General features: G+C 53.8%; 2 protein-coding genes and 1 pseudogene across 7 annotated transcripts; 2 read left to right on the forward strand and 1 right to left on the reverse strand.

Moving 5' to 3' along the window:
• Positions 1 to 310: 310 nt before the first annotated feature.
• Positions 311 to 2996, forward strand: LOC141917249 (killer cell lectin-like receptor subfamily B member 1B allele B; annotated as a pseudogene).
• Positions 2793 to 11913, forward strand: LOC141917279 (C-type lectin domain family 2 member B-like). 4 transcript variants are annotated; one of them, XR_012621262.1, is made up of 9 exons: positions 2793 to 2856; positions 4557 to 5192; positions 5408 to 5590; positions 8471 to 8648; positions 9875 to 9967; positions 10066 to 10250; positions 10387 to 10490; positions 10883 to 11094; positions 11216 to 11913. XR_012621262.1 is itself a non-coding variant. In XM_074810383.1 (8 exons), the coding sequence occupies exons 4-8, from the start codon at positions 8624 to 8626 to the stop codon at positions 11034 to 11036; spliced, it is 561 nt and encodes a 186-aa protein (XP_074666484.1). In that variant the 5' UTR covers positions 2793 to 2856; positions 4557 to 5192; positions 5408 to 5590; positions 8471 to 8623; the 3' UTR covers positions 11037 to 11913. The 4 variants fall into 4 exon arrangements, 2 of the variants coding, with proteins under 2 accessions (XP_074666484.1, XP_074666486.1); XR_012621263.1 differs by lacking the exon at positions 11216 to 11913 and having other exon boundaries at positions 10387 to 10590; positions 10883 to 10996; XM_074810383.1 differs by having other exon boundaries at positions 10883 to 11913.
• A 92-nt stretch (positions 11914 to 12005) lies between these two features.
• Positions 12006 to 15791, reverse strand: LOC141917278 (killer cell lectin-like receptor subfamily B member 1B allele B). 3 transcript variants are annotated; one of them, XM_074810382.1, is made up of 5 exons: positions 14956 to 15791; positions 13873 to 13962; positions 13331 to 13507; positions 12803 to 12957; positions 12006 to 12387 (listed from the first exon to the last, which is right to left on the reverse strand). In XM_074810382.1, exons 1-5 carry the CDS (start codon positions 15050 to 15052, stop codon positions 12268 to 12270), a joined length of 639 nt encoding a protein of 212 aa, XP_074666483.1. In that variant the 5' UTR covers positions 15053 to 15791; the 3' UTR covers positions 12006 to 12267. The 3 variants fall into 3 exon arrangements, with proteins under 3 accessions (XP_074666483.1, XP_074666482.1, XP_074666481.1); XM_074810381.1 differs by lacking the exon at positions 12006 to 12387 and adding an exon at positions 12396 to 12674; XM_074810380.1 differs by lacking the exon at positions 12006 to 12387 and having other exon boundaries at positions 12854 to 13507.
• Between the last annotated feature and the right edge of the window lie 500 nt (positions 15792 to 16291).

Here is a 16291-nt window from a genome sequence, read left to right on the forward strand (position 1 = left end):
CTGTTGCTTTTCCTTTGCTGTTTTATTCTTAGGCTGAACCTTTAATCCCTGATTCCTTTGGTCAAGGTGAGCTCTGGCTTTGGCCAGAAGCATCATCCTGCATCTTGTGAAACCAGAGGGGAGGAGGGATGGGCTTGGCCTGGCCTTGAGCTCTGCGGGGAGGAATCTGCCCCTGGCGGGGCTGTCCCAGCTCAGTGAGGTGAATTCTTGGAGAGTTTTGTTGATCCAGGCTCAGCAGCTTTGCCCTGGGTGCCGTGGCGGGGCACATCTCCCATCCTGGCCCCCCTCTAACCTGCATTTAACCCTTTGGGTTTCTTACAACATCCAGGAAATTCCCAATTCCAGGTCAAACTGACCCAACCTCCTCCTGAGTGACGAGGCCATGGCACCGGCGGGATCGGGAGGAGGGCGGCCGCGGTGACCAGCAGCACCAGCCCAGAGGGCTTTTTGGGGAGAAAAGCGCCCGAATCGGCGCTGCGGATGCGGCTGGGTGTGTTTTTTCTCCTAAGGACTCTTTCCCCCGCAGCATCGGGCTGTCCCCAGTGGCACCGACCCGCGCTCTGGGCCGGCTGCACCGGGAACCTCCTCCTGGGAGTGGCCGTGGTGGCCGTGGGCTGCTTGGGTGAGTGGCTGCGCTTGCCGGCCCGGGGGCAACCAAAGGACACCCCAAAGAGCGGGGGGGGGTCCCTGTTTTCTCGGGGTGCTGGCCCAGGTGCTCGTGTCGGAGGCAAATCTCTTCACGCTCTGCGCTGGCGGACACCCGTCAGTGCGAGGTGTGGGGACGTGGGTTTGGATCAGAATTTTAGAGCCGAGGTGGGGAGGAACCTGGACTCTCTTGGTTGGCCGGCGAGGGGCAAACCACTGGAAACTTCTCAGCTGCGGCCGGGTCAGGATTTGACACCCCGTAGCCAAAATGAATCTTGTGCCTGGTGCGATGCTGCTGGTGGCATCTGAGGCTGCCCCGGCCCAGAGTCCCCCCAGAGTGCGCCAAGGAGGCAGGAGGGAGACTCAACCACGTGATGGGTGTTGGGGAGGAGAATCCTCCCCCCAAAGTGGGGGAGAAGCAGCGGATCTTGTGCTGAGGGGGACACTTGAGGGTTGATTTGACCCGTGGGGGTGGATCTGCCAACCTTTTGGCCCAGGGGTGTGGAGGGAGGAGTGAAGGGCCGGGGCTGGAGCTTCCCTGTGCCCCGTGTCCTCCGCAGGCGACGCTGTCGGGCCATGGGAGCGATCTTGGGGGCAAGAGCTGGGCGCGGGGGCTTCGTAGGGCTCTGCTGTCCCCGTTGGGGGTGGATGTGGGGCCGGCAGCGAGCTGGGGGGGATTGTTTGAACCCGGCGTGGCCCCAAATAAACCCGCTGCCAGGCGTTGGGGCTTTGCGGGGCGGTGGGGAGGGGGCGTGGAGCCCTTCACCCCGGTGTCAGGCCCCTCTGGGCCGCGCAGGTAGAGCTGTTTGGCAGGAGAGGCGACTTCCGCAGCGGTCAGGGGCTTTTCGCAGCCGTCCAGCGCGATGCCGCCTCCAGAGCTCTGGGCTGGTGCTGGGGGCGAAGGGGCCACATCCTGTTGTCGGTGCAAAGCAACAGCGGGGCGGCAGCCATGCCAAGTTGGGGTGGGGGGGGTGAGTGTTGGGGTGGGGACCTTGTACCCCAAAAGAAGATGGTCTGGGAGTCTGCTCTGGGGTTTGGGACTCTGAGATGTGGGGTCTCCTCTGGGCTGTGGACCCTGAGATTTGGGGTCTCGGTTTGGAATCCTGAGATCTGGGCTCTGCTCTCGGTTGTGGGACCCCGACATCTGGGGTCTCCTCTGGGCTGGGGACCCTGAGATCTGAGCTCTGCTCTGGGTTTTGGTACCCCAAGGCCAATTCTCCCTCCCCTGTCCCATCCTGAGGTGCTCAGCACAACGTTTGGGGTGAGCTGAGGTGATGGGAAGGGTGAGGGGGGTGCTCTGAGCATCACTGGGGTCTGGGATCCAGCCCAGCCGCTGCCCCACGGCCCGCGGGGCCCCGTGCAGGCAGATCTGGGCAGGCGTCGTGCCCGGGGGAGCCCTGTGTCGTCCCCCCCCACCGCTCCATCCTCCCCTTGCAGCTCTGCACCAGCAGCCGGAGAACTCGGGAAGCTGCAAAAACGAGAGTGGGAACGTAGGAGATGGCAACACCCCGGAGAAAATCTGCTGGGAGCTGAGGAAAAGTCTCTGCTTGCCCGAGCTGCCAGGTAATGGCCACGAGGCACCTCTGCACCATTGGGTTCCACACCGCCCCCCCCCAAAAAATTATGACACCCCCAAACTGGAGGAGCAGACGAAGCTCGGGGCGTCTCCGCGTTCCCGGGGAGCGAACAGGACTTGGACCCTTGTCCTGCCTCGGGGGTGTGGGAGCCAAGGTGGCTTCTGGGGGGGCTGCCTTGTCTTTCAGAGGGCAGGGGGTGCCGGCTCTGCCCCCCCCTGCTGGATGCTGCATGGGAACAAGTGCTTTTGGGTGGGTGATGAGCTCAAGGCGTGGAGCCAGAGCCGGGAGCACTGTGCGACTCGGGGCGCCGAGCTGCTGGTGCCGGGGGGCCACGAGGAGCTGGTAAAGGGACTGATGGCATCGAGGGGGGGGCGGGGGGGGCGCTGGGGGCACCTGGGGAAGGGCTGAGGCTGTGCGGGGGGAGCCCCCACCCCTGCGGTGCCTTTGCGGGGTGGGCTGGAGCCTGTTTTGGAGTGACAACGCCGGTGTCACCCCCCGCCCTCTCCCCCACCCCGTAGGATTTCCTCAATCAAACCCTCTGGAAACCCACCACCTACTTCTGGATCGGCCTCTCCGTCCCCCCCGCCGGGCAGGGCTGGACCTGACTGAACGGCTCCCGCCTGGCCCCGGGCTGGTGAGTGCTTTGGAGGGGAAGGAGGGGTGTCGGGGGGCACCTCCAGGGCCCTTCAGGCTGTGACATGGGCTCCCCCCCCCGCCCCCCCCTACAGGTTCTGGCCAAGCCCTGGGCTGAATTTGCAAAATGTGGGGTCCTGAGGGGGGGCAGGTTCGTCTCCGGGAGATGCAGCTCGGGATCGAAGTGGATCCGCCAAAAAAAATCCCCCCAGCTCTGAGCTGGGCTGAGGACAGGTCAGGATCAGACCCTCAGCCCAGGGGGGAATCCAGGAGCTGGCGCTGATGTTGTTGGCCACCAACCATCCTCAAATGAATAATGACACCGGCCGGGCTCTGTCGTGTGATGTTTTTTAAGTAAATTTATTAACGAGGATGGGCTGGAAGGAGCATCCCGAGGCACCTGGTCCCTACCTGCCCCCCTTCCCCATCCCCAGCGTGCGCCAGGGCCCTCGTCCCAAACCCGCTTTGGGATTTCTGCCCCTGCCAGTGTCCCCCTCCCTCCCTTCAGTCTTCTTCTAGGACCATCCTCATCCTCAGGGGGTGTTTTTGCCCCCGTACGTGGCAAAATTAACCCAGGAGGGTGCTGGGAAGGGAGTGACGGGCGGTCGAGGAGACGGATGCTCACGGCGCTGCACTGGCAGCAGCAGAGAGGAAGCGCAGCGGTGAGAGCATGAGGGTTCAAAAAAAACCAAACCCCACCCAAAACAATCAAAAAGAGGTGGGAGGGGATTCAAAAAGTCCCCAATAAAACCTCTTAGCAAGGGAGCTCGCTCCAAATCTGCAGCCCAAACCCCCAAATTTTGCAGAGCAGAGTTGGGGGATGAGGGGCCTCGGGGCCGGCTGTGAGTCGAAGCCACAGCTGCCACATCAGGGGCGATGGGGAAGAGATAAGGACTTCTCCCTGTCGAATAAACCGCCAAAAATAGCATTTCCCCCTGTCTTGGAGCAAGCCGCAAAGCTCGCTTGGGACTGCCCCGTGGTCTGAAAACAGCCAGAACTGGGATGGACTGGGAGCACTGGGAAGGGGCCGTTAGCAGCAGCCCTGACGCTCCCGCGTCACCACGTTGTCGCTGCCCTCGCTGGGATGTTTCTTCACCCACCACCCACGGTGGGTTTGTCCTGGGCACCCCCAGCACCTTGTGGAAGGGGGTTCAGGATTTTGGGGGGCCCTGAGAGCCCCTGTACGCGGCCTTGCACGAGCAAACACGCCCCTGGGCAGCCACACGCGTGTCCCCGAGCTGCTGCTCCGGCTCCTCGCTGTGGTTTTTGCCACAAGCTGCCGTAGGGGGGAGAAACCACCATTTTCCCCCCAGGTACAAACTGTCACCGCTGTTGTTTTTTTGCTCAAAGAACAGCCTGGAAGCTGCTAGGAAATTGTGCAAATTAATTAATTTTTACCAGTCTCCCCAGTGAGTGACCCACTGCAGGATTTGCCTTGTAACACTTTTTTTTTTTTTCATTGGTTACCAAAGAGCAATTCAAAACGTACTGGTTTGTTCGTGAGGTTTATGGAGCTTATTGTTTACATTTTTCCCATCTCCTCCTTTTCTTCCTCTTAATGTGACTTTGACATTTTTCCCACCTATTTTTCTTCCTCTTAATGTGACTTTTACACTTTTCCCATCTTCTCCTTTTCTTCCTGTTAATGGGACTTTCTAATACTGTTTTTCTTTATTTATTGCTTAAAACTATAATGAAAAGCAGGTTTGGACAACATTTAACCGTCGTTGCTTGAGACTACGTTCCTGTCCCTGATTTCAAGGCTGCTCCTTCCTGCCAGTTTCTCCCTAATTATGATGATGAGGAGGAAAAATCAGCATCACCCTCTGCCTGCGGAGCCCAGAAAAAGTTTTGTTTGCTGCATCGCTCAGCTGTGATAAATGAAAATTTCTTTAGCTTTGGGTTTTTTTTGGGTTTGTTGTTATATACCTGTCTGTAAAAGGAACTGAGCCCTGGCTGTGGAGGTGGGAAATGTTTTTCTGGGGAAATCTGAGGGGATTTGTCACCTCGAAACTGTGTCGCTCCCGCGGTGAAGGTGTTGACCACGGGCATCCCCTTGGGAGGGTGGTTTTGAGCTGATGCCCGCCCTCCCCTGGATTGTTTTGCTCAGTGGAATTTACTGAAGCGGCTGGTTTAACCCAGAAAACAAAAAAAAAAAAAGTGGATGTGAGTCATTTGAAAACGATGCAAAAAAAAAAAAAGCTTCGAGAGAGGAGATCAGAAGGGGAAAAAGCTGCGAAGGGGCGGGGAGATGCGTCTGCCTTCATCTCCCTCTTTTGCCACCAAAGGACGTGGAGGTACAAAGGCTGGAGCAGCTCCCGCCTTCCTGCCGCAATGGTAATTATTTCAATAATTAAATTATCTTTGAGCTGTTTTGATGGGGCTGGGAGTAGAGCACTTTGGTTTTTCCTTTTCATGTGTCACTTCTCTGAGACAACCCTGAAGCTTCACCTGGTGATCTGCCCTTGCTGAGTCCTATTTCTTTTTTTTTTTTTTTTTTGGCTGGAGAATTTCTAAAAAGCCGTGGAAATCCCCGTTCTATTTCTGTGTAGGAATGAAGAGCCAGGACAGGAACTCTCAAAGAAACCTGGACAGAAAAATTGGAGAATGCCAACCTGCCTCCGCCCACTGCCGCGTCAGCGTGAGCTGAAAAGCCTCGAGCTGGTCAGTGACGGAGCCAGGAGAGCTGAAATTGTTGAGATTCCAGACACTTACACCCACCCTTAGCCCAAGCGGTGAGTTACGGGGCACGAATCGGGGTAAAAGTCCCGAGGAAAAGGGGTAAGAGAGCGTTGTGTGGTTTGGGCTGGGGTGAGGGAGGTCTGGGCTTGAGCTTAATTCTTAATTCCAGCGATTGTTGGGCCAAATCCAAGGGAATGGGGGAATTTTTGGCTGAGGAAAACTGGATGATGATGTGCTGGGCTCCTTTGTTGCTCCAGTTTAAACTCACGCCTTGATCTGGGCTCAGCCCTTGGCGCGTCACGTTTCCAGGTCTCTCGTGAGCAGGAAATGGAGCAGAAAAACCGTTATTGGTGCTGATGGCATCGCCGCTTGCTCCTGCTGCACCCCAAAAACATCCCATCTGGTTGGGGGGGTCTTGTCAACATCATTTTGCTCTGATTTTCCAATTTCCCACGGAGCCTGGCCGGGGTTTGGGATGCAGCTGCTCATTCCTCTCCCCGTCTGGCTTTAGGGAATGAAGGAGAATTTAATAATTAACTTAAACAGCAGAACAGCAATAAGGAGGTTTCTAAGACAACTGTCAGAGGAGCAATTTATCCTGTAAAGCGTGTGGAGAGGAACAGCTGCTTGATATCGGGTATTAAACGCTTCCGGTAGTTTCGAATTTGTTGGATTCTTGCGCCGCTGCTACAGGTAGGGGATGAATTTGGGGTTTGGGAGCAGAGAGTGTCCCTGGGTGGGTTTAAATCCCTCCTCTGGATGGAGGCTGGGGGGCACGGAGGGGACAATTTGGCAGTTTTTCCTCTGCCACAGAGAAAAAAAACCCACACAGTGAAGTTGGTGGTTTAGTGGGAGCTCCCTGCAGCTCCTGGGAGCTGGAAACACCCCGAGTTTGGTGGCAGTTTCCCTGTGGGTTTGGAGTTGGGAAATGGGGTGGAAAAGCTCATTTTCCTCTGAGTGCGCAGAGGGTGAGTTGGGAGCCTGGGAGGGGGCACTGGGGCTGCCTCGCACAGCCCCGCTCTGGTGGATTTTTCTTTTTTTCAGCTAAAAGGTGGGTTTTTCATGTTTTTTTTCAGCCAAAAAGTGGATTTTTGGTGGGTTTTTTTCAGCCAAAAGGTGGATTTTTCTGTGCATCTTTCAGCCAAAAGGTGGATTTTTCTGTGTGTCTTTTCAGCCAAAAGGTGGATTTTTCTGGGTCTTTTCAGCCAAAAGGTGGATTTTTCTGGGTCTTTTCAGCCAAAAGGTGGATATTTCTGGTGTTTTTCAGCCAGAAGATGGATTTTTCTGTGTGTCTTTCAGCCAAAAGGTGGATATTTCTGTGTGTCTTTTCAGCCAAAAGGTGGATATTTCTGGGTCTTTTCAGCCAAAAGGTGGATTTTTCTGTGTGTCTTTCAGCCAACAGGTGGATTTTTCTGTGTGTCTTTTCAGCCAAAAGGTGGATTTTTCTGTGTGTCTTTTCAGCCAAAAGGTGGATATTTCTGGGTCTTTTCAGCCAACAGGTGGATTTTTCTGTGTGTCTTTTCAGCCAAAAGGTGGATTTTTCTGTGTTTCTTTTCAGCCAAAAGGTGGATTTTTCTGTGTTTCTTTTCAGCCAAAAGGTGGATTTTTCTGGGTCTTTTCAGCCAAAAGGTGGATTTTTCTGTGTGTCTTTCAGCCAAAAGGTGGATTTTTCTGTGTGTCTTTCAGCCAAAAGGTGGATTTTTCTGGGTCTTTTCAGCCAAAAGGTGGATATTTCTGGTGTTTTTCAGCCAGAAGATGGATTTTTCTGTGTGTCTTTCAGCCAAAAGGTGGATATTTCTGGGGTTTTTCAGCCAAAAGGTGGCTCCTTCATGTGTTTTTCAGCCAAAAGGTGGATTTTTCTGTTTTTTTGCAGCAGTTTTGTTGGGCATTGTCGGGTCCTGAGGGATTCAGCCCCTGCTGCCACATGGATTTCCCTCTCGGGCGCCAGACAAAAGCCCCTTTGACTGACGTCCACGTGCCCCTTCCAGACGTTGCTTCACCTGGCAGCAATGTTTCCCCCCACCAAGGCCATGAACAATGTTTGCCTGTTTCGATACACATTTTGAGACACAAAAGTCCTTTCTTTCCCCCAAGCCCAGTGGCTTTGGGAGTATTTTCTGATGATTAAGTTGCTCTTTTGTTCCCCGCTTGGTGGCTTTTCTCCTCCTCTTCCTCCATCACCTGTTTTATTCCAAAACGCACCACGCCGCAGCCTGGGCCAGGAGTAATTTGGTGTTGGGTGTTGAGGACAGTTACAAAATGCTGTATTGATTAAACCCTCTTCAAAATCAAGCGTTTGGGGAGAAAAAAATCCCCTTTTGATTGTTACCTTTGCAAACACATGAAGGTTCTTCTTACCTGGCAAATATTTGCTGCAGATTGAGGAAGATCCAAAAGGCAGGTGGTAATTGTGTTGACAGAGCTGCTGTTAAACAAAACCAGCAGCTGCACGACTGATACATATATCAGTTTTATATGATTTTTAGGAACAGGAGCTCTTTCTTAGATGAGTTGCAGCTGTCGGTTGGCACCAGCGTCTGCAGGTGTTTCCATTGTGCGTCGGTGGATTCTCGCTTTGATTCGTTGAGTTTTTTTTTTTTCTTATAAATGTGGTTGTTCCGGAGGTAGCTGCTGCGGAACTGGTTTTTTTTTTTGCTTCCCTGAGTCTGAGGGGAGACGTGAATCTGTTGAACGTTTTGCTCTGGGAAAAGACCACGTCCAGAGAAAGGTCAAAACCGAAGAAAATTTAGAAAAACGGTTTCCAAGAATTTATGAAAACACGCTGTTGTGGGAGGGGAGGTTTTGCCAAGCGATAATTCAGAGTGAGTGCAGGTTGAGAGGAGCTTTGAGGAAGAGATTTAGAAAGAAGCGCTGCGATGCACTGCCCTGATGTTTTGAGCGGGGATTACGAGCTTTTTGGCTTTTTATTTTAGCGACTGCGGGAGCATCCTGGCGAAGCCCCGCGACGGAGAAGGACCTGGCAGGTCCCTGGCGCACGTGCTGCAGACTCGGGGTGTTCCTGACCCTCTTGCTGGCAGGGTTGAGGGTCCCCGGAGCCTGTCGCCGGCCCTTCCGCGGCACCAGGGATGGCAGAAGCTGTTCCTGAGGCAGGTACAGAAGCACCATCCCCTTTCCTAGAGGCGTTACGAGCTGCCCTGGGTACGATGGGGAGACAAGGGGGTGGTTTCTGTGCTTTGGGCTGGGGGACGGGGGTTGAAGGGTGACCTGAGGGTGCTGGAGTGGGAATTGGAGCTGAATTGGAGCTGGATTGAGCCTTGTAGTTGAAGAAGCGGGAAAAAAGTTGAGACAATGCGTCTCCGGGACAAACAGAGCTTGTAGAAGCCAATAAAATCAAGGCTGGCTTGGAAAAAAAAAAAGCAGGTCCTGTTTTTTCGAAAGCAAAAGTCATGTTTCCCTCCCTGGTGTGCGTGTAAACCAGGTGAGAAATGCTGCTTTTTCCATTGTCTTGTGGAAAAAATTGCCCAAGATCGGGCGTTTTCTACTGAATAACATCACAGCATTTGTATATTGGTGATAAATCCCTTAATTTGGGTGGGCTTCTTGCTCTGGCACAGGTGAAGACGCGAGTACTGTAATGATGCCATCCCAGCAGAGAGCAGAGGAGGGGGGTCTCGTTCTGGGGGATGTTATTTTGGAGGTTGTGGCTGGGTTGAGTGTGACGTGGGCAGCTAAATTGAGTTAAAATAGCTGGGGGGGGAGCGGGGGAGGAGGATGTGGGAGAGGCAAAGCTTGTTGTGAACTGCAAGGAGGCACAGGACAGCCCAGGCGGGGGTCTGGGAGATGGCACCTGTCTCTGGTGGATGAGGGGGGGTTGGGGAGGGTGCAGGAAGGTCAGGCAGCCCACAAAAAATATCCATTCTTGGAGGCAGCCCACAAAAAAATATCTGTTCTTCGAGGTAGCCTGCAAAAAATATCCGTTCTTGGAGGCAGCCCTCGAAAAAAATCAACAAATCCTTGGAGGCAGCCCTCGAAAAATATCCATTCTTGGGGGCAGGCCTCGAAAAAAAATTAACAAATCCTTGGGGGCAGGCCTCGAAAAAAATCAAAAAATCCTTGGGGGCAGCCCTTGAAAAAATCAAAAATCTGCGGGGGCAGCCCTCAAAAAAAATAAAAATCCAGGGGGGCTGGTGAAAGCACTGGGTTGTACCCCCTGAACTGAGCCTGCACCCCGCTGTGCCCCCCCATCCCTGCTTTGTGGATGTTTTTAAAGGTGTCGAAGGCCCCCGCGGGGGGAAGCCGAGGCCTGCGGGGAGCTGGGGGTGCTCCCAGCGCTGCAGCTTTCTCCCCTGTGCCACATCCCCCTGGTTTGTCCCCAGGTTTTAGCCTCAAGTGCATTAAAGACAAAAAGGTCCCCGTCGGGGTCACCGTGGCCGTAGCAGCGTTGCTCCTCACCATCATTGCGCTGGCGGGTAAGTGCCACCGGTGCTTCCCGCTACATTTTTCTCCTCCCCTGGAGAAAAACCACCGGCGTTAAGTCACCAGGACGCGTTCTGCTTTTTTTTTCCAGCAAAAAAATGCCTGTCTTGTCCATCCTGCCCCTCTCCTGCCCTTCCCAGCTGCCCGGAGAATGCCCTCAGCTACAGATTAAAGTGTTTTTACTTCGTGGAGGATGAGGCCGACTGGAACATGAGTCAGAGCTTTTGCCTTTCACTCGGAGCCCATTTGACCACCATCGACAGCCTGGAGGAGCTGGTAAATGAGAAAAAAAATCCCCACAGAATTAATGCGTTGGTGGCTTTTGGGAAGCGGGTTTGGGATTCCCCCAGGGCGTAGCGTGAGGATACACGCGGAACTTGCTTTTTTTTTTATTTATTCCCCCCTTTAATAGGATTTTCTCTTGCGCTACGGACGGTCCATCCCCTACTGGGTCGGTCTCCGAAGGGAAGGTTCAGCACCTTGGAAATGGTTCGATGGCGCTTTCCTCAACAGCTCGTACGTCCCCGTCGCCTTCTGGAGAGCGTAACCCGGGCTGAGACGGGGCAGGGATCGAACGCAAGAATATATATATATATATATATATAAATTTATTGAGGTGGGAGCAATTAAACACCGCTTTCTTTGCTTGAGCTGAAGCGCTTGGACCGCAGGCTGTGGCTTTGTGTGGTGCAGAGGGGTGAGGGCACCACTGAATGACCCCCCCCCCGGGCCAAAACAACCAAAAATCCTCCCTTTTTTGTGGAGGAGGAGGGATTTATGCTGTGGGGAGGCTGGGCCCTGCTCCTCGCAGCACCCTTCACCCGTCTGGGAGTCACTCGGCCGCCGACCTGCGGCTGACAGCAACCCCTTTGCTTCCTTTTCACTTTTCTTTCTGTTTTTTGGTGCAGATTCCCCGTCCAGGGCGATGGACAATGTGCTTATATCAACCACGACGGCGTCAGCAGCGACTGGTGCTCCCAGAAAAAGTGCTCTGTCTGCAGCCACCCACAAAAGCGTCACGGCAGGGTTCAGGAGTCAAAAATCCTTCTGAATTTCACCTGAAATATCCCCCACGGCGGAGCAGAAGGACCACAAGCTGCTATTAACCCAGCACAACGTGGTAACGAGTCTTCCAATACCATATATTTATTTCAATTTACGTTACAAAAGTAAAAACGACGATGCCACGGAGCCGTGACCGCAGGATCTTTCCTCCAGTCTGACCACAAGCATCTTCCCAGTTTTTACAGTTGGAAGGAGACGTGGAAATATTCAGAAGGTTCCGGAAACGTCCCCGCTCTGCTGGTAGCTGCTGGCGCTGCGAAGCTCAGTCCTGCTGGGTTTGGTGTCTGGTTTTGGGGGGATTTGGAGGGTCGGAAATGCAAAGTGGGGGAAGAAAATGGAATTGCCTGAGGGAAGATCCCAGCCTCGTCGAGAAGCCACCAAACGGTTCCTCTGGGATGTTTTTTGGCATTTATCCCGTGTTTGGGTTTTTTTTTTTCCTTCTGTTGTTTTCCTCTGGCTTAAACCTCGGTGGCCTCTTTCTGGCAAATCCAGTGCAAGGGGATGGTGCAGCTGACAGGGTTCAGCTCACCCCTCTGAATCACGGCACAAGCGTCCCCCTCCTCATGATCCAGCATCAAAAACCTGGAGAGCACCGTGACAGCAATCAGCCTGGCGTCCTGCACTTTGACACCATCTTCCCAGTAAGAGAATTTACCTCATTAGGGCGTTTTCCACCCCAAAACCTAGCCTGGCTCAACAGTTCTCAGCTCACCCGCGAGCATGGGAACGTACCCTCTGTTTAATCTCTTTTCCCACTTTTTTTTGTGGAAGCAGAAGCGTTGAGGAGACACTACTTCCCAAAAAGCTTGTTCCTCCTCCCCAGACCCCCCCTGTGTTTACTGCTTGGTTTAATAAATATTAGTCCTGTCAGAAACTGCCTTTTTTTCTACATGCTGGGGTCACTGTGGCCGCAGCATAAAAACTTGTCCCCAGGGACAATCTTGCTTTTATTCACAGGTTGAAATCTCCCCACTTTTGCACTTGGCGTGTGGGTGTAAAACAGGAACGAGGGTTTAATTGCTTTTTTTCTCTTTTCTCCCTGTTTAACAGCCGGGCTGCAGAGACCGGACCCGCGTCGCTCTGGTTTATTTTACTCCCATGAGCGTTGCTGCTGGCTCCGGAGGGATTTTTGGCAGTGGTCAGGTCTGTGGTGAACGTTGGGCTGGGAAATATTTCCCGTGGGCTTGTAGTTGTGGCAACCTGTTGGCGAACCAGAGTGGGGAGGCACTTACAAGGTTCTCTGCAACAGGGATCCGTCCCACCACGTCCACTCCTTCCCCCTCGCCCGGGTGATGCTCAGCCCCAGCCAGGCAGCCGAGATGTTTTTAGTCATATTCCTGATGAAAACCTGGGAGAGGGAGGGATGGAGTCTTAGAGCTGATCGCAGCAGGGAGGGGAAACCTAATCCTGCCCGTGGGGGTCTGGTTGGCCCATCCCAGTTGCAGACTGGGAGCTGGAGAAGCTCGGTGGGAGCGTGGTCTGGAGGTGACGGGCAGCAAAACGATGATTTTTGGTGCAGTCAAAGAACCTGGAATCTCCATGTGGTTTTGCCTTTGCCTTTCTCCTTTCATCTCTGAGCTCATATTTCTGCAGTTTTGTCCCCAGAAATCCTGCCTGGCAGCATGGATTCGGGCGCTTTGCAAGCCAGGAAGGGAAAGATCAGCCACAATCTCAAGGTTGCGTGTTTTTTTGTGGAAAACAAAGCTTAAAAAAGCCAAATTCCGGGGCGACGCTGGCGCCTTTCCCCCCCTGCAGTTACTTACCTTCTCCTCCGTGCTCTCCAGCTTGACCAGCTGAGATCTCTGGTCCAGACAATCCTTTGCTGCCTTCTCCCAGGATTCAGTTTTGGTGGAAATCCAGTAGCACTTGGCCCCAAACACCTGCCAGCCCGTGGGACAGAGCCAGCAAGCCGAGGGGCCTGTGGCAGAGGAGGAGTGTGAGCAGTGCCTGGGTGCCGCGGGGCAGAGCTGGGACCCCCTGGGACACTCGAGGCCTTTTTCTGCTGTTTGAACCCCTCCAGGTGCTTTTTTTTTTTTTTTTTTTTTGCGGGGGGGAAACATGGGCTGGAAAATAAAACCTCCCCTGGTACGGGGCGGGGAAACAGGAGCAGTGGAGGAAGGTGTTGAGGGCATGAGGGTGATGTGGGTGGGGATAGCAGTTAGGAGGTTTAGGGCGGTCTTGGGGTGCTTTTCTGGCCTTTCCCCTCGACGTGGAAGGGGGATAACGCCCCCCTGGCGTCCCTAACGAGGTGGGATCTCCAACCACAGCCCCGAAGCTGTGGCTGACGGTACCTGTTGGGTGTTGGTGTTGTTCCTCACACAACCGTTGTCTCAGCTGCAGCCGGAAGCAACTCAGGGAGCATTTGAACTCCGGGGTGGCCCGTTGGCTGCTGTTGGTCCAGCAGCTTTCCCAGGAGCATCCGCTGCCCAGGACCTCTGCGTCCTGGCTTGGAATAGGGTTATTTCCACCTAAAATGAGGATGGGTTTGACCCACAGCATCGTGCTGCTGTGTCAAGACCAGAGGGACACAGTGGGGATGGAGCAAAGTGCTGCCGGGGTGATCCCTGGGGTCTTTGCAGCCGCCGTCAGGGTGGAGAAAAGGCCTGTACGAGGCTCCAAAACCACATAAATCAGCTCGTGAGTGTCAACGGGGACGTGCTGGCGGGTTCCCCCCTCCTGCCCAGCGGGGATATCGGGAGGCAGAAGCCGCCTGGGAGCTGCTCCCTGCTAGAAAATACAGGAGAAAATTGCTCCAGCCCAGGCCAGGGGCTGAGCCGTGATTGATTTGGGGAGATTTTCACCATTTTTTTGGATGATAGACCTTGCTGCTTACCGTGTTGCTGCAGCAGCCGCAGCACGACGCCCACCAAGAGCACGGTCCCGACCCATCCGCTTCCCAGCAGCATCCAGTACCACCAAGGACCTGCAATGGGACCCGTACTGGGGAGCCAGGGAAGAAGCAGCTCTTCTGTGGTCTTTGCCCTTGTTCTTGACCCATTTTGTGTCAACCTTGCCAGAAAACCTCGCGAGCCTCTGCGGGAAGCTGCGGTGAGCAAATCTGCAAAGCCTCGATGCTGGGAGCTCAGCTCCTCTCCTCCCCCTGCTGCACCCAGAGCTGCCCTGGGGATTTGGGCTCATGCGAACGCTCAAAACGCAGCGTTAAAAATCCCGTCTGGGAAAGGGGGTGATAAAAAAACCCAGAGATTCTCCCCAAAAAAATAACAGACGAGGTACAACATACCTTCCTCAGCAGGATTTTGCGTTCAGGGTGGGATTGGGCTCGTTAAGAGTTGGTTGATCCCCTCCCTGCTTTAGGTGCTTACGGGGGGATGCACCAGCCTGGAGCATCCCACATATTTCTGCTTTCAGCATCAAACCCCAAATTCAAAGGAAATGAACCCAAGCTTGGGGCGAAGACGGCTGCTGGAAACTGCTCAAAATAAGTAAGCGCAAAGCTGGGGTAACCCATCTTTTGATAAACCTCAAAAAGGCAGAGATTTCACCCAAACTGCTTTTCCAACCCCAAGCAAAGCCCTTGGGGTGCTTTAAGAGAGGCTGCCAGTCACCACACAAGACAGATGAGCACGTGAAGCCCTGCATGGAGAGTGTCCTTGGGGGTTGGCTGTGTTTTTTCCCCCTTTTCCAAGAAAATTGATCTATGGGGGGTGAAGAGCTGTTTGTGCTGTCGTTCTGCCCCAGGCTGGAGATGGGCAGCGAACCCCCTCAAGGGCAAAGCGTTGGGTTTTGGCTGCCATCAGCTCAGGAAACAGATGGAAAAAGCACAGGCAATCCTTTTTTTTTTTTTTCCTGCAGGTTTGGGGGCTGGCAGTGTTGCGGATGTTGGCTTCTCCGAGCCCCCCTCCCCCCCCCCCCCCCCCCGAAATCCCATGAGGGCAACAGGAAAAAATTCACTTACGGGGAAGTTTCCGGCAAGTGCTGGGAGCTGAGCGTGGCGGCGAGTCTGGCTTGGGTGTGGCAAAGTCACATCTGGCGTAGATGGTGGTCGCTGCCATGGCCAGTCCCTTCGTGGCATTAAATTTCAACAGAGGTTGGGTTTAGGTGGGTTTTTTCCCACTTTTCTGAAGCAAAAAATGACCAGCAGCAGCTGCGGGGTTTGCGTCTGGAGCTCGCTGCCACGTATCTCTTCGCTCTGCTCTTCCACCCCCTGCGACAGCCCACAAAGAGCCGCTTCTGAAAGTGAAGCTGCTTTTTTTTAAGCTGTGGGGCAGCTCGAGGCGAGAAGAGAAAAACAACAGAGCTTTTTCACCTCGAGCTGAGGTTGAAACCTGAAGGTCTTCTCCCCTTGGGGAAAGCAGCCTCCTCCTCCTCCCGCTGCCAGCGCAGTGCTGTTGGACGAATATATTAATTTTTTTCTTCCCAACCTGCTTTTAACCAGCAGCAAGGAGTGAGGATGCGATGTGCTGCCAATTTGCAGGGCACTGGTTAATTTTGGGGGTGTTTTCTAGCAGCTCTTTGGGTCTTGGCGTTGCTCCCATCCCACCTCCGAGAGGGGAGAAAATGGGAGCTGGTGATGCGGGAAACGCAAAACCCGGTGCGTTCAGCTCCACAAATCACAGTTGGCATCTTTGGTCTTTCTGGAGGTAAATTTTGCAGGAGAATCCCCGTGGATTTGGGCTCCTGCAAATGCTCAAAACGCAGCGTTAAAAATCCCGTCTGGGAAAGGGGGTGATAAAAAAACCCAGAGATTCTCCCCAAAAAAATAATGGACGAGGTACAACATACCTTCCTCAGCAGGATTTTGCGTTCAGGGTGGGATTGGGCTCGTTAAGAGTTGGTTGATCCCCTCCCTGCTTTAGGTGCTTACGGGGGGATGCACCAGCCTGGAGCATCCCACATATTTCTGCTTTCAGCATCAAACCCCAAATTCAAAGGAAATGAACCCAAGCTTGGGGCGAAGACGGCTGCTGGAAACTGCTCAAAATAAGTAAGCGCAAAGCTGGGGTAACGCATCTTTTGATAAACCTCAGAAAGGCAGAGATTTCACCCAAATTGCCTTTCCAACCCCAAGATTCCATGAGAATTTGAGCAGTCGAGCATGAGGTGGAGACATGACTCCAGCGACAGGCCAAGGGCCGGGTCAATCCAACGGGATTTAGGTGACTCATTTCTGTACCAGGAGCTGGTGAGGAAAAAAACGACTCAAATCCCCTGTGGAAGGGAATCACTTGCTTTAAGTTGAATCTGGAGGTGCCCAGCATGAAACCGATGGACAAAATGCCCCCCCCCTCCTC

Source organism: Strix aluco, chromosome 36 (assembly GCF_031877795.1).
Source record: "Strix aluco isolate bStrAlu1 chromosome 36, bStrAlu1.hap1, whole genome shotgun sequence".
Taxonomy (NCBI): domain Eukaryota; kingdom Metazoa; phylum Chordata; class Aves; order Strigiformes; family Strigidae; genus Strix; species Strix aluco.

What these genes read in the sequence shown, in the direction of transcription:
- LOC141917278 (XM_074810380.1), bottom strand. Translation starts at nt 15,052, where the DNA reads ATGGCAGCGACCACCATCTACGCCAGATGTGACTTTGCCACACCCAAG. An exon ending in CACTTGCCGGAAACTTCCCC is followed by an intron (nt 13,963 to 14,955) that starts GTAAGTGAATTT and finishes GTCCCATTGCAG; the next exon opens with GTCCTTGGTGGTACTGGATG. An exon ending in GCGGCTGCTGCAGCAACACG is followed by an intron (nt 13,508 to 13,872) that starts GTAAGCAGCAAG and finishes TCCTCATTTTAG; the next exon opens with GTGGAAATAACCCTATTCCA.
- LOC141917279 (XM_074810383.1), top strand. Translation starts at nt 8,624, where the DNA reads ATGGCAGAAGCTGTTCCTGAGGCAG. An exon ending in TCGACAGCCTGGAGGAGCTG is followed by an intron (nt 10,251 to 10,386) that starts GTAAATGAGAAA and finishes CCCCTTTAATAG; the next exon opens with GATTTTCTCTTGCGCTACGG. An exon ending in GGCGCTTTCCTCAACAGCTC is followed by an intron (nt 10,491 to 10,882) that starts GTACGTCCCCGT and finishes TTTTTGGTGCAG; the next exon opens with ATTCCCCGTCCAGGGCGATG.